The sequence below is a fragment of the Pseudochaenichthys georgianus genome, chromosome 18, assembly GCF_902827115.2.
Source record: "Pseudochaenichthys georgianus chromosome 18, fPseGeo1.2, whole genome shotgun sequence".
Classification (NCBI taxonomy): Eukaryota; Metazoa; Chordata; class Actinopteri; order Perciformes; family Channichthyidae; genus Pseudochaenichthys; species Pseudochaenichthys georgianus.
In genome coordinates, this window is record NC_047520.1 from 272,119 (window position 1) to 288,528 (window position 16,410).

General features: G+C 45.6%; 1 protein-coding gene across 1 annotated transcript; it reads left to right on the forward strand.

The window, feature by feature from the left end:
* Positions 1–2,843: 2,843 nt before the first annotated feature.
* LOC117463732 (sodium channel regulatory subunit beta-2-like) lies at positions 2,844–13,996 on the forward strand. Its single transcript, XM_034106126.1, has 3 exons — positions 2,844–2,908; positions 12,476–12,811; positions 13,007–13,996. Exons 2-3 carry the CDS (start codon positions 12,673–12,675, stop codon positions 13,180–13,182), a joined length of 315 nt encoding a protein of 104 aa, XP_033962017.1. The 5' UTR covers positions 2,844–2,908; positions 12,476–12,672; the 3' UTR covers positions 13,183–13,996.
* Positions 13,997–16,410: the final 2,414 nt, after the last annotated feature.

Consider the following 16,410-nt stretch of genomic DNA (forward strand, 5'->3'; position numbering starts at 1 on the left):
ACAACAGTTTTTTCTTACAATGCATTTTATTGATATGTATATACAACATTTCTCCAAGCAGAGAATAATAAAAGGAAGGACACACTATATCAAGTAAAATTAAAATAAAAAATACTTTAACGAAAAAGTATCAAAAATAAATAAAAACTCTTCCTAATGCTGCCAGAAGGCCCAAGCTGCTCTTGTAATCTTCAGTTGGGTCTCGTCGTTCTCTACAAGCTGTTCGTATAGCTTCTCGATTTTAGCCTCAAAGAGTCTGGTGTTTCTGAGGTTGTGCAGAATCTCCTCGGTAGCTCCAAAGACTCTCCTCTCCGACACATGAAGGTGGTTCTGGTGCAGAGCGTCCCGAATGGCTGGAATGAAACGAACGGTCACAGTCTCTTTACCACTTCATCATAGTTTCGATCCAGATAGTATTCACCGGTAGGGAATAAACACTCGTGCTGCATCTGACTGGGGTAATCGACTTGACATCCGTTACATGTTTCCTTTCTGTAAAGATATACGACTCTATCCAACAGATGAACTACAACTGCTTTTACCGTATTCAGGAATGCTGATGTCCTAGCACGTTCTGTAGCATCACACAAGGAAAGCATGGCATATCAACGCCAACCTCTGGAACACAAGGAAAGCATGGCGATTCAATGCCTACTGCTGTTGATTCCTCTGGAGACTCGGGTGGAGTAGATGGATGTTGAGGCATATCCAGCCACCCCGTGATATCAATACCCGCCATATAGTTGTCGAGATCTGGTGTCCAAATTGTTGGTGAGGATGGCGGTCCTGTAGGCGTTTGATCCATGCTGCAGATCGTGGGGGGAGACTTGGTTTTTCTCAGATCCATGGTTGCTGCTCTCTAAAAATGTCCTTGCGGGGTCCTTACTTTTAAAATGATCTGCTGAGGTGGGTGGGACTTGTTATGTTGATTGGGGGGCGGAGTCCTCTGCAAACGTGAGGGTCTTTTTCACCAGTATAATGTCCATCGATGTCTGACTCTGTTTAAAAAGTTCTTTAAGCTTTGTAGCTTTTCCATCAATCATTTCCAGCCATGCAGTCAGAGGCACCCTCAAGGACGTTTGAAATACCCCGCAGGTAGAATTAAAATACTCCAAAACAAAATCATCAGAGGGGTCCTTACCCAACGTCACCAAACGGCTTGAGCGGTAATACCAACGCCCAGAGGGTCCGCTTTTAGTTTCCCAGACGGTGCCTGTCAGGACTCTTCTCCCCTCTGGTTGTGTGGGAATATCTCCTTCTTCTTCCTTCACATTGAGGGGTAAAGATGCAGGCTCTTCTTTAATCTTGCATGCTGTTTGTGTTTGTTTGTTTTTCTTTGCAAATATCTTGTACACCTCTGGTTCCACGATGGTTTCTTGATGCACTACTTCTTCCGATACAATGGTTGCGTGTAGATCTCGGGAAGACACCAGAGTTAACACAGCCCAATCTGTTGAGGTCAGTGTCGCTGTAACACTACGGGGTCCATACGTTTCTCCATTCTTCAGATTGTAGAAATGCAGTTCATTAGCCATATAGTTGAATATATAACCCCAAACATCACCATTTTTTAGAATCCATTCTTCGTGAAGTTCTTCGGCTGTAGGCGTCTGAAACCGGCATACAAACTGCATTCGTTTCTTGATTGGAGCACCCAACGGATGGCTGTAAGTTGTCACCGGTGTCTCGCTGATTAAACTCATATCAAGACGTCTTTTGGCCATTTTCTCTCGACTTGAAAAATATTGAAGAGTGACCAAAGACGCTGGCTTTTTATTTAAACAGCCTCTAAAGGGAGAGGGGTGAGGGGCGGGGAAAGTGTGTGTGTGTGTGTGTGTGTGTGTGTGTGTGTGTGTGTGTGTGTGTGTGTGTGTGTGTGTGTGTGTGTGTGTGTGTGTGTGTGTGTGTGTGTGTGTGTGTGTGTGTGTGTGTGTGTGTGTGTGTGTGTGTGTGTGTGTGTGTGTGTGTGTGTGTGTGTGTGTGTGTGTGTGTGTGTGTGTGTGTGTGTGTTCCCCCTCCCCTCGGCCACCATATGTTTTCTCCCCTCATGTCCTGTTCGCAAAAACAGAGAGGCTGACTTTTTTAAAAATATATGTTTTTTTTTTAGATGCTTTACTTTTGATTAATTTCATGTTATTTGCAAGTATTTGTAAGTTACATTCAATACTGTATACAGGATTAACCACACAGGAAGTAGTTAGGAGGCGGGACATATATCCTATGCATACTAATTGTCTCAGTACATTTCTCAGCATTTCGTTGTCTCAGTACCTGTAATACCTGTCTCAGTACCTGTAATATGTGCAATAACAATAAAGTTTCTCTTTAAGTTAAACCAAATCATTAAAATAAAATCTATTGTAATGTAATGATTTGGTTTAACCTTATTTATTGAATACATCATTTCAAATGGCAAGATTAAATCAAATTACATTCTCCATACAATACATGTGGGATTTCTATTGCATCCACTTCATCTGCAACGAAAAACGGCAACGCAATTTCCGCCATTGCAAACCCAGCCAGTCAAGCCGACTCCGAGTCCGAGCTGTCCGACTTAAGACGAGCTTTTTGACACCTCCCCCGGCTGCGATCGGCTACTCTCGTCTACTTTCCAGGCGAGCCGCAATGTGTCTCAAACAAGCCTGTTTGCTGTCTGGACTTGAAACCTTTCCAGGAAACCCAGCCTTGTTTCTTGTAAGTCATGTGACCATAGATCCTCCTCCTGCTCCTCCTTCTCCTCCTCCTCCTCCTCCTGCTCCTCCTCCTCCTCCTGCTCCTCCTCCCTCATTTAAGTATAAAGCTCACCTGCATTTCTTTCCAGCTACAAAAAAACATATGAATCAAATTTCTAAGCAACGTGTAATTTTAATATTCCTGTGGATCATTGGCATTAGCTCCGCAGGAGGTGAGTGTGTGTGTGTGTGTGTGTGTGTGTGTGTGTGTGTGTGTGTGTGTGTGTGTGTGTGTGTGTGTGTGTGTGTGTGTGTGTGTGTGTGTGTGTGTGTGTGTGTGTGTGTGTGTGTGTGTGTGTGTGTGTGTGTGTGTGTGTGTGTGTGTGTGTGTGTGTGTGTGTGTGTGTGTGTGTTGACTATGAGCACTGAACAGAATAGACTAACTGTACACATAGATGATTTTCGATCTTATAAATATACATAATATAAGTGTACATATATAATATAAATATATATATATATATATATATATATATGTATTGATTTCCAAAATGGGTTTTATCTATGTTATGGATTAGCAGTTCATGTTATTGATCTTTCTCCAATAAAAGAAAGGAGAACTACATTAAAGTACCATTTCATATATAACTGCATATAGTATGTATTCCTCCGTAAATTGTTTACATTCTGTCTTATCTCATTATATTATATATATATATATATGTTTTCTTATTCATTCTCGAACTTACACCATTGTCTTCTATTTATTTCTATGTCTAAGTATGTGGTGTGTCACAGTGTGGAGGCTTTAGATTTCATTGTGTGTACAACAACAAAGCGTTTTTAGTATTTATTATATGAACTCATTTCTTAAAAAGAAAACCGTCTCGTTGCCACGCAGTACAATCTGAGGGACTACTTTTCTTGGTGGAAGCGATATCCCTCCGCCTCAACCAAAGCAGACACTTTTATTTTCAGTTAGTCTTTAATTGTTAAATGTGTTCTGTGTATTTTATTATTGATTTCTTTTAACTGATAATTTCTTGTTTATAATTGTTTGTTTCATTTGAAGCTGAAATTAATTCCTGTCTCGCGACAAACCGAGTTTTTTTATGTACTTCCCGTAAAAGGAAACTCTGTTCTGCTCATGTTAGGAGCGTTGTGATTGGCTTAACTCATTTCTAAATATGGTCATCCTCCACGCAGTGGCGGTTCTAGACCAATTTGACTGGGGGGGCCACTGGGGGGCCAGTTATTTTCTGAGGGGGGCACAATAAATGCAGGACGAAAAAGAGAACTAGACAGTATGAAGTAATTGCGCATCAGAAAACAATGCAATACAGTTATTGGTATTTGTTTCAGTACAGTTATTTATTTCAGATAGATCTTATAGTTATTACTGTTAGCTTCAGCTTAAGTTATAGTGCAATGTTTGCACTCACACCATATTTATATAAAAATAAAGGCAATGAACAGTTACATCTCTACTTTACATCAGGGTGTCTGCACAATCTCACATTACAGCAACACAATCCTGAGTACCAGAAAATATACATTTAAAAAAATATTATTTGTTTTCATTGTTAGGGGGGCCACAGGGGGGTCAGAGGTCAGTGTTAGGGGGGCACTGGCCCCCCCTAGAACCGCCCCTGCCTCCACTCCATCAGAGGGAACCCGTGTTTCTCCCGTCCATTTGTTTTCTTTATCAAACCAGTAAACGGAGAGCGTCTGAAAGGCCTTTTTGCTTTTTACATTACGAGTGGAAAAGCGCCATAATTAATGTTACATCACCCGTTATAACATGTTCTTTCCTTTTCTCTCTTCTCTTCACTGAGTAGCCCTGTCTTTAAGTATAACCCAATGCCAAGTCCTTTTGCACCATTTGGGCTTCAAAACAGGCATTTGTACTGCATGTGTTTGGAGAAATGACCCAGAATTGTACTTTATAAACTCTAAATCTTGTGGTGAAGAAATACACACTGGTTAAGCCGGCCAGGATATATATATATATATATATATATATATGCCTTTTTTTGAGCCTTTTTTGTAATATGTATTAAAATGTCACTAGTTATTTAAACAAACCACTATCTGAGGAAAATACAAGCAACCATAAAACACCCTTTATCTGAAGCCCATGAAGAATGTATCCTTTCACAAATCTGTTCACCTGCTGTTTTAATAAAGCTGCCACGTGTTTTCAAATTCAAGTTAAGGCTCTATCTGTGCAGAACATTACAAATACTCTTCATTTGCAGCATTTTAAAAGTGTTCAGAAAGACTGCATTAATGAAATGCTATATCTATATCTATATAATATCAATATTGTTAAGTTCAACCAAAGTCCATTTAAATAGCGGGCAGTAACGGGTTAATTGCCCTGCATGTGGTGTTTGATATAGTTTACGTTCAATGTCAACTATTTTAGGCAGAAAATTTTTTATTGACTAAACTTTTTAATAATTTACTATAATTTAGAAAGGTTTGTGTGAGAAATCATTTCAATAGTAAACTTTTATTACTTCTGTATTTACATTTTAAATGTTTGCACACAACATTATTAATTTATACATTAAGTTATACATTTTTATCAATTTCCAAAAAATTATGAATCCATTTATTTTATTGTATTTCCCTGAGGCTGGGGAAGATATCCAGCATGCAATACAAGTAAGTATAAGTACAACATGGAAAAGGAAATAAAGACTCTAAAGACTTTCCAACGTGTAAAATGCTGCTGCCGGAGTTCTCAAATCAAATCAAGTTTTATTTATAGAGCACATTTTTAAAGGATGTTTGGTGGAGCCAAAGACCCTCTGTCCTCAGACCCTCTGTCCTCGGACCCTCTGTCCTCAGACCCTCTGTCCTCGGACCCTCTGTCCTTAGACCCTCTGTCCTCGGACCCTCTGTCCTTAGACCCTCTGTCATCAGACCCTCTGTCATCAGACCCTCTGTCCTCAGACCCTCTGTCCTCGGACCCTCTGTCATCAGACCCTCTGTCCTCAGACCCTCTGTCCTCGGACCCTCTGTCCTCAGACCCTCTGTCCTCAGACCCTCTGTCCTCGGACCCTCTGTCCTCGGACCCTCTGTCCTCGGACCCTCTGTCCTTAGACCCTCTGTCATCAGACCCTCTGTCCTCGGACCCTCTGTCCTCGGACCCTCTGTCCTTAGACCCTCTGTCATCAGACCCTCTGTCATCAGACCCTCTGTCCTCAGACCCTCTGTCCTCGGACCCTCTGTCCTCAGACCCTCTGTCCTCAGACCCTCTGTCATCAGACCCTCTGTCCTCAGACCCTCTGTCCTCGGACCCTCTGTCCTTAGACCCTCTGTCATCAGACCCTCTGTCCTCGGACCCTCTGTCCTCGGACCCTCTGTCCTTAGACCCTCTGTCATCAGACCCTCTGTCCTTAGACCCTCTGTCCTCGTACCTATGTCCTTAGACCCTCTGTCCTTAGACCCTCTGTCCTCAGACCCTCTGTCCTCAGACCCTCTGTCCTTAGACCCTCTGTCCTCAGACCCTCTGTCCTCAGACCCTCTGTCCTCAGACCCTCTGTCCTTAGACCCTCTGTCCTCAGACCCTCTGTCCTTAGACCCTCTGTCCTCATACCTCTGTCCTTAGACCCTCTGTCCTCAGACCCTCTGTCCTCAGATCCTCTGTCCTTAGACCCTCTGTCCTCAGACCCTCTGTCCTTAGACCCTCTGTCCTCATACCTCTGTCCTTAGACCCTCTGTCCTCAGACCCTCTGTCCTCACACCCTCTGTCCTCAGACACTCTGTCCTCAGACCCTCTGTCCTCAGACCCTCTGTCCTCACACTCTCTGTCCTTAGACCCTCTGTCCTCAGACAATCTGTCCTCAGACCCTCTGTCCTCAGACCCTCTGTCCTTAGAGCCTCTGTCCTTAGACCCTCTGTCCTTAGACCCTCTGTCCTCAGACCCTCTGTCCTTAGACCCTCTGTCCTTAGACCCTCTGTCCTTAGAGCCTCTGTCCTTAGACCCTCTGTCCTTAGACCCTCTGTCCTCAGACCCTCTGTCCTTAGACCCTCTGTCCTTAGACACTCTGTCCTCAGACCCTCTGTCCTCAGACCCTCTGTCCTTAGACCCTCTGTCCTCAGACCCTCTGTCCTTAGACCCTCTGTCCTCAGACCCTCTGTCCTTAGACCCTCTGTCCTTAGACCCTCTGTCCTCAGACCCTCTGTCCTTAGACCCTCTGTCCTTAGACCCTCTGTCCTCAGACACTCTGTCCTCATACCCTCTGTCCTTAGACCCTCTGTCCTCAGACCCTCTGTCCTCAGACCCTCTGTCCTCACACCCTCTGTCCTCATACCCTCTGTCCTCAGACCATCTGTCCTTAGACCCTCTGTCCTCAGACCCTCTGTCCTCAGACCCTCTGTCCTCAGACCCTCTGTCCTTAGACCCTCTGTCCTCAGACCCTCTGTCCTCAGACCCTCTGTCCTCAGACCCTCTGTCCTCAGATCCTCTGTCCTTAGACCCTCTGTCCTCAGACCCTCTGTCCTTAGACCCTCTGTCCTCATACCTCTGTCCTTAGACCCTCTGTCCTCAGACCCTCTGTCCTCACACCCTCTGTCCTCAGACACTCTGTCCTCAGACCCTCTGTCCTTAGACCCTCTGTCCTCAGACCCCCTGTCCTTAGACCCTCTGTCCTTAGAGCCTCTGTCCTTAGACCCTCTGTCCTTAGACCCTCTGTCCTCAGACCCTCTGTCCTTAGACCCTCTGTCCTTAGACCCTCTGTCCTCAGACCCTCTGTCCTTAGACCCTCTGTCCTTAGACCCTCTGTCCTCAGACCCTCTGTCCTTAGACCCTCTGTCCTCAGACCCTCTGTCCTTAGACCCTCTGTCCTTAGACCCTCTGTCCTCAGACCCTCTGTCCTTAGACCCTCTGTCCTTAGACCCTCTGTCCTCAGACACTCTGTCCTCATACCCTCTGTCCTTAGACCCTCTGTCCTCAGACCCTCTGTCCTTAGACCCTCTGTCCTTAGACCCTCTGTCCTTAGACCCCCTGTCCTTAGACCCTCTGTCCTCACACTCTCTGTCCTTAGACCCTCTGTCATCAGACCCTCTGTCCTCAGACCCTCTGTCCTCGGACCCTCTGTCCTCAGACCCTCTGTCCTCAGACCCTCTGTCATCAGACCCTCTGTCCTCGGACCCTCTGTCCTCGGACCCTCTGTCCTTAGACCCTCTGTCATCAGACCCTCTGTCCTTAGACCCTCTGTCATCAGACCCTCTGTCATCAGACCCTCTGTCCTCAGACCCTCTGTCCTCGGACCCTCTGTCCTCAGACCCTCTGTCCTCAGACCCTCTGTCATCAGACCCTCTGTCCTCAGACCCTCTGTCCTCGGACCCTCTGTCCTTAGACCCTCTGTCATCAGACCCTCTGTCATCAGACCCTCTGTCCTCAGACCCTCTGTCCTCGGACCCTCTGTCCTCAGACCCTCTGTCCTCAGACCCTCTGTCATCAGACCCTCTGTCCTCAGACCCTCTGTCCTCGGACCCTCTGTCCTTAGACCCTCTGTCATCAGACCCTCTGTCCTCGGACCCTCTGTCCTCGGACCCTCTGTCCTTAGACCCTCTGTCATCAGACCCTCTGTCCTTAGACCCTCTGTCCTCGTACCTATGTCCTTAGACCCTCTGTCCTTAGACCCTCTGTCCTCAGACCCTCTGTCCTCAGACCCTCTGTCCTTAGACCCTCTGTCCTCAGACCCTCTGTCCTCAGACCCTCTGTCCTCAGACCCTCTGTCCTTAGACCCTCTGTCCTCAGACCCTCTGTCCTTAGACCCTCTGTCCTCATACCTCTGTCCTTAGACCCTCTGTCCTCAGACCCTCTGTCCTCAGATCCTCTGTCCTTAGACCCTCTGTCCTCAGACCCTCTGTCCTTAGACCCTCTGTCCTCATACCTCTGTCCTTAGACCCTCTGTCCTCAGACCCTCTGTCCTCACACCCTCTGTCCTCAGACACTCTGTCCTCAGACCCTCTGTCCTCAGACCCTCTGTCCTCACACTCTCTGTCCTTAGACCCTCTGTCCTCAGACAATCTGTCCTCAGACCCTCTGTCCTCAGACCCTCTGTCCTTAGAGCCTCTGTCCTTAGACCCTCTGTCCTTAGACCCTCTGTCCTCAGACCCTCTGTCCTTAGACCCTCTGTCCTTAGACCCTCTGTCCTTAGAGCCTCTGTCCTTAGACCCTCTGTCCTTAGACCCTCTGTCCTCAGACCCTCTGTCCTTAGACCCTCTGTCCTTAGACACTCTGTCCTCAGACCCTCTGTCCTCAGACCCTCTGTCCTTAGACCCTCTGTCCTCAGACCCTCTGTCCTTAGACCCTCTGTCCTCAGACCCTCTGTCCTTAGACCCTCTGTCCTTAGACCCTCTGTCCTCAGACCCTCTGTCCTTAGACCCTCTGTCCTTAGACCCTCTGTCCTCAGACACTCTGTCCTCATACCCTCTGTCCTTAGACCCTCTGTCCTCAGACCCTCTGTCCTCAGACCCTCTGTCCTCACACCCTCTGTCCTCATACCCTCTGTCCTCAGACCATCTGTCCTTAGACCCTCTGTCCTCAGACCCTCTGTCCTCAGACCCTCTGTCCTCAGACCCTCTGTCCTTAGACCCTCTGTCCTCAGACCCTCTGTCCTCAGACCCTCTGTCCTCAGACCCTCTGTCCTTAGACCCTCTGTCCTCAGACCCTCTGTCCTTAGACCCTCTGTCCTCATACCTCTGTCCTTAGACCCTCTGTCCTCAGACCCTCTGTCCTCACACCCTCTGTCCTCAGACACTCTGTCCTCAGACCCTCTGTCCTTAGACCCTCTGTCCTCAGACCCCCTGTCCTTAGACCCTCTGTCCTTAGAGCCTCTGTCCTTAGACCCTCTGTCCTTAGACCCTCTGTCCTCAGACCCTCTGTCCTTAGACCCTCTGTCCTTAGACCCTCTGTCCTCAGACCCTCTGTCCTTAGACCCTCTGTCCTTAGACCCTCTGTCCTCAGACCCTCTGTCCTTAGACCCTCTGTCCTCAGACCCTCTGTCCTTAGACCCTCTGTCCTTAGACCCTCTGTCCTCAGACCCTCTGTCCTTAGACCCTCTGTCCTTAGACCCTCTGTCCTCAGACACTCTGTCCTCATACCCTCTGTCCTTAGACCCTCTGTCCTCAGACCCTCTGTCCTTAGACCCTCTGTCCTTAGACCCTCTGTCCTTAGACCCCCTGTCCTTAGACCCTCTGTCCTCACACTCTCTGTCCTTAGACCCTCTGTCCTCAGACACTCTGTCCTCATACCCTCTGTCCTCAGACCCTCTGTCCTTAGACCCTCTGTCCTTAGACCCTCTGTCCTCACACCCTCTGTCCTCATACCCTCTGTCCTCAGACCCTCTGTCCGTAGACCCTCTGTCCTCAGACCCTCTGTCCTTAGACCCTCTGTCCTTAGACCCTCTGTCCTCACACCCTCTGTCCTCAGACCCTCTGTCCTCACACCCTCTCTCCTCAGACACTCTGTCCTCACACTCTCTGTCCTTAGACCCTCTGTCCTCAGACACTCTGTCCTTAGAACCTCTGTCCTTAGACCCTCTGTCCTTAGACCCTCTGTCCTCACACCCTCTCTCCTCAGACACTCTGTCCTCACACTCTCTGTCCTTAGACCCTCTGTCCTCAGACACTCTGTCCTCAGACACTCTGTCCTTAGACCCTCTGTCCTCAGACCCTCTGTCCTTAGACCCTCTGTCCTTAGACCCTCTGTCCTTAGACCCTCTGTCTTCAGACCCTCTGTCCTTAGACCCTCTGTCCTTAGACCCTCTGTCCTCAGACCCTCTGTCCTCAGACCCTCTTTCCTCAGACCCTCTGTCCTTAGACCCTCTGTCCTCAGACCCTCTGTCCTTAGAGCCTCTGTCCTTAGACCCTCTGTCCTTAGACCCTCTGTCCTTAGACCCTCTGTCCTTAGAGCCTCTGTCCTTAGACCCTCTGTCCTCAGACCCTCTGTCCTTAGAGCCTCTGTCCTTAGACCCTCTGTCCTCAGACCCTCTGTCCTCAGACCCTCTGTATTCAGACCCTCTGTCCTTAGACCCTCTGTCCTTAGACCCTCTGTCCTCAGACCCTCTGTCCTTAGACCCTCTGTCCTTAGACCCTCTGTCCTCAGACACTCTGTCCTCACACCCTCTGTCCTCAGACACTCTGTCCTCAGACCCTCTGTCCTCAGACCCTCTGTCCTCACACCCTCTGTCCTTAGACCCTCTGTCCTCAGACACTCTGTCCTCAGACCCTCTGTCCTCAGACCCTCTGTCCTTAGACCCTCTGTCTTCAGACCCTCTGACCTTAGACCCTCTGTCCTTAGACCCTCTGTCTTCAGACCCTCTGTCCTTAGACCCTCTGTCCTCAGACCCTCTGTCCTTAGAGCCTCTGTCCTTAGACCCTCTGTCCTTAGACCCTCTGTCCTCAGACCCTCTGTCCTTAGACCCTCTGTCCTTAGAGCCTCTGTCCTTAGACCCTCTGTCCTCAGACCCTCTGTCCTCAGACCCTCTGACCTTAGACCCTCTGTCCTCAGACCCTCTGTCCTTAGACCCTCTGTCCTCAGACCCTCTGTCCTTAGACCCTCTGTCCTTAGACCCTCTGTCCTTAGACCCTCTGTGCTTAGACCCTCTGTCCTCACACCCTCTGTCCTCAGACACTCTGTCCTCATACCCTCTGTCCTCAGACCCTCTGTCCTCACACTCTCTGTCCTTAGACCCTCTGTCCTCAGACACTCTGTCCTTAGACCCTCTGTCCTCAGACCCTCTGTCCTCAGACCCTCTGTCCTTAGACCCTCTGTCCTCAGACCCTCTGTCCTTAGACCCTCTGTCCTTAGACCCTCTGTCTTTAGACCCTCTGTCTTCAGACCCTCTGTCCTTAGACCCTCTGTCCTTAGACCCTCTGTCCTCAGACCCTCTGTCCTCAGACCCTCTTTCCTCAGACACTCTGTCCTTAGACCCTCTGTCCTTAGACCCTCACATCGTACAAGAACTTCCAGAGAAACCCCACAGTTAAAGGGAACATGGGAGAAACCTCAGGAGAGCAGCAGAGGAGGGATCCCTCTCCAGGACGGACTGACTGCAATAGATGCCGTGTGTAAATCCAAGAGATAATACATTTGCAACATAGGTAGTCCAAATGTTTGGAAATGCATGTGTCTTCAGACGCTCTTCCGTTTACACAAAGAAAAGCAAATGGACCGTAGACACACGGATTACAAATAACTAAATGCAAAATAACAATAATAATAATCTTTATATAAACATAATAATGACAATTAAAATAGTCTTTGTATAATAACTCTACCAATAAAAAAGAAATGCACAGCAATAATGACAATAATAATAATAATAATGTATATATTCAATTTTGAATAAATTATTAACTATAATAATAATAAAAACAATACATATCTATAAGAATATTAATACAAAATATAACAATAAATAAATGCGTAACAATAATAATATCAATAATAATCTTTATACAAAATTATTAATAACAACAATAAATAATTAAATGCATAATAATCATAATTCATAAATAATAGTAACGTACCTTTAACAATCGTCTCTTAAAAATTAAATAATAATAAACTCCAAATGATCTGTCGTGGCCTTTCTAGACCCAGGTGTTTGTGATCTTCACGTTTAACACCCTGTGCACTAAATGACCTTTACGTTGTTCACTTCTGGAGGACAACACGACACATCCTGTGTGTAGTTTAATGAGGACACACAGTGGGACTGATTCAGAATGAACTGATCGCAATCAAATGACTGACTTTTGCCTTTATTTTCTAGAGTCGCTCGAAAAAAAGGCAAAGCCTGGAGAAAACGTCCTCCTTCGGTGCAGCAGCTCCACAGATGCTGCCATCACACTGGTAAAGTGGAAGAGACCTGGGCGGGAGAGATACGTCTTCTACTTCAGAGATAACAGGCTGATTGAAAGATACCAGGATCCACGTTATCAAGATCGTGTTCAGCTGAAAGATCCAGAGATGAAGAACGGAGACGCTTCTGTTGTCCTGAAGAACGTCACCGTCAACGACACGGGAACGTACGAGTGTTGGGTGATAACTTCCCAAACCCGCAGGAAGAGAGCTGCGGATTCCTCCGTCCATCTGACCGTCTCTGAAGGTGAGTCGGTGTTCCTCCTGAAGAGTTCCTCCATTGGGTTAAAGATGATGACGATGCTCTGTGATCGATAGGTAATGTCTGACATGAGACTGGAGAGGAAGCAGATTGTGTTCTTCATCTCCTTCATGATCAGCTGTTCTCCAGCATGAGGGGGGGTCCAGTCGTTTCCTCACTGCTCTCTTTTTCTGTCCTCAGGTCCTGAGAAAGAAATCAACGATGAACAACCAGAGGGTTCCAGAGGACGTGTTGGGTTGGGAGTTAGTTTGGGTCTCGTTGGTGTTGTTGTTGTTGTTGGTAGACTTGTTGTGAGATCTAAAAGAGCTAAGGAGGAGAGACCATTAGAGAGTGTTGATGTGAAACTGAACCCCTGACTTGTCCCAGACCCCCTTCACGCCTGACTGTCCTCCATCCCCTGCTTCTAATCTAAGTCATCCTCTCCCTGAACCTCCACCTTGACGCGTGGAGGGGCTTCCCCTCTGAGACACAAACACCTGGTGAGGGTTCAGTTCCTCACTTCAGTCTGAGAGAGCGCAGACATGTTCTCCTTCAGTGATCGGCCAATCAGAAGGACTCTGCTGCCGAACACGTAGCATCTGAAGCCTCTCGTTCAGACTCAGCGCTAACAACATGGCGTCTGGTCTGGTGTCGGTGTGTCAGAGCCGGGAAGCGATCGAGCTCACAAATATCTGATGCGGTGATTCATGGAGAGGTTATTTAGATATCAGCAGGTCAGCTTCAATCTGAAGTCGGAGTGAAGAGCTCTCAAAGTGTGCGTCTGTCGTGTTGCTGATATATTTAAAAGAATTAGATTCGATGATAATAAATGGACCTTTCCTTGAGAACAGGAAGTGAACGTTGTTAAAGCCCAAACACAGCTTGCTCCGACTGTGTCCTGTATTCCAGGGATATCTTTACTTTAGTAAACTGAAGTTCTGTTTTAGATATAAATGTTCTTATTTTCATATCTCCAGATTAAAACTTAAACACCTTAAATTCAGCTGAAATGCACTTGAGAGACATTTGATAGTATTTTTGCCCAACAAGGGCTCAATAATGTGAAACAATTACTCGACTCACATTCACGCTGTTCCCACGCAGCCGGGCGATGCATCGATGACCCACGTGCTCATCTTCATTCCTATTCGTCTTTGAACCTGACCAATAAAGCCTTGAGCCTTGAACCCACAGCGTGCTCTGACTGCGTTCTGTATTTCAGTGATTTATGTCGTCTTTACTTTAGGAAACTGAAGTTCTACTTGCATATATCCTTTGTTCTTATTTTCATATCTCCAGATTAAAACTTGAAGCACCTTGTATTCAGTCTGAAGTGTACTCTGAAGACATGTTATAGAGTACCCCCCCCCTTGTGTAGGTCTGCAGTGGAGGTGAAGCTGAAAGTATTCATCTTTCTGTTTCAGGGAGTTCCAGTTAGCTCTTTATCTCTAAACTCCACGCTCAGCTCGACTAGTGATGTCTGAATGGGCCGTTTCTATTTCATTATTACTCAAACAAAGGTTTCAAAGGTCAAAGGTCAAAGGTCAGCGTGAATCCTATTTTCACATAACTTAACTTAACTTGAGTGTGTCCTCAGTCCTCAGACCCTCTGTCCTTAGACCCTCTGTCCTTAGACCCTCTGTCCTTAGACCCTCTGTCCTCAGACCAGTGGTTCTCAAACTTTTTCTGTCATTCCCCACTTTGAACAGGTGGGCCTTTTCAAGCCCCACCTGTTCCTCATCGCTCCAATAAAATGGTAGGCCAAACTTAAAATTGTCAAATCGTTCTATAACGGGGTCTCCAACTTTTTTTAGGATGAGGGTTACTTTCAAAAAATAAAACAAGTCGTGAGCTACTTTTACTACTAATTTTTAGTTTTTTTGCAGTGTATATATTTAGCACATTTTAACATTATTATATGCTACCTTTAACCTTTGAGTGCTGTTTGGGTCTGTGGGACCCGTTTTCAGTGTTTACTAAAATAAAATGTAGCAATTTAATTATTTTAACCTGCTTTATTTGGTGGTGGACGTCACATCCTCGAGGGTCCGGGGGCATGCACCCCCAGGAAGATTTTTTTTAAATGTTGAAGTTGAATGCATTAATCTGGTGCACTTTGAGCTAGAACTGCTCAATTAAATCGTATTTTAATCGCAATTACGATTTTGGCTTGCAACGATTATGAAAACAACATAATCGAATTAAAACGATTTTATTTATTTTTTAAATAGGTTTTTCAGTTGAATTATACTTAAAGTTCAGGGTAATCAACTGTTAAAACATACTTTTCAAATTATTTTCTTCAATAAATTGATGTTTTCAAAGTAAATGGTTAATCGTTTTTAATAATCGTGATATCAATTATTGACCCAAATAATCGAGATTATGATTTTTGCCATAATCGAGCAGCCCTACTTTGAGCCCAACATGAATTTATGGATACAGCTCTCAACACTCAGATGAAAGGGAGCTGTATACTTTTCAATAATCCAAACATCTTTAGAATATGATCACAACAAATCATTTAAACTTGTTTATTCTTATCTTATGTTACCCAGTTAGCATTCTTTCTTTTTATTTATGCATATTTGACTAATCACTCCCCTTTTAAACTTTTTACTGTCCTATAGTACACATTGGAATGATTTCTTACTTTATTTTTTACAACTTTATTAAATAGATAAAGGTGTGCTCTCTCTCTCTCTCTTGCTCTCTTGCTCTCTCTCTCTCTCTCTCTCTCTCTCGCTCCACATTGCTTTTCTTCCCGACTGCAGCGCTGTTGTGTGTGTCTGTGAGAGCGTTTCACACGTGTGTATGAGAGATTTTTACCAGTGGCGAGCCTGTCTCTGAGGGCCTAAGATATTCTACAAAATAATATTTAAAAACATTAAAAAAATTATATTTTTCTTTATATATTTTTTTAAATATGTTTTTAGTAATATTTGTCATTAGTTTTACCAAAAATAACTTTATTAAATTGTATTTAAAATAACATTTCCAAAGAAATAAATCCTTTGAATCTGCCTATTCAGTTTCTGTTTGAATGTGAAGGGTTAAATGAAAGAAGCTCCTCTCTGCGAGTCTGTGAAGACAGGAGCTGATTGGACGTCCAGCTGTGAACTCACAGAGGGTCGCTATAGTAACTGAACGAGAGTAATGTCAAATGACAGTACAATTGACCAATCATATCTTTATTATCGCGGACTTTATGACAAGTTCCGCCCGCTGTGAAACGCTTGTTTCCATAGCAACAACAACTGTCAACAGCGTAAACTTGCCTTCAAAATAAAAGCATGCCAAATTACACTTAAGACATACTGCAACGAAAGTAACAAACACAATGCAATATCCTTTTCAATTTCAAAGAACACAAATTGGGTTATCTACAGGTGTTGTTTTGTGTGGTAGACGGTCGCTTTTCATTGATACGTTTTGCACCCCGGGCGGGGCGTTGTTTTGATATTCCACCAGTGTATAAATAATAAATAAATGTAAAAAAAAAAATTGAGAAACGCTGCCTTAGACCCTCTGTCCTCAGACCCTCTGTCCTCAGACCCTCTGTCCTTAGACCCTCTGTCCTTAGACCCTCTGTCCTCAGACCCTCT

Excerpts from the sequence above, each read along its gene's own strand:
- LOC117463732 (XM_034106126.1), top strand. The coding sequence starts at position 12,673 with ATGAAGAACGGAGACGCTTCTGTTGTCCTGAAGAACGTCACCGTCAAC. Across the intron at positions 12,812-13,006 it reads CCATCTGACCGTCTCTGAAG|GTCCTGAGAAAGAAATCAAC; the intron begins GTGAGTCGGTGT and ends TTCTGTCCTCAG.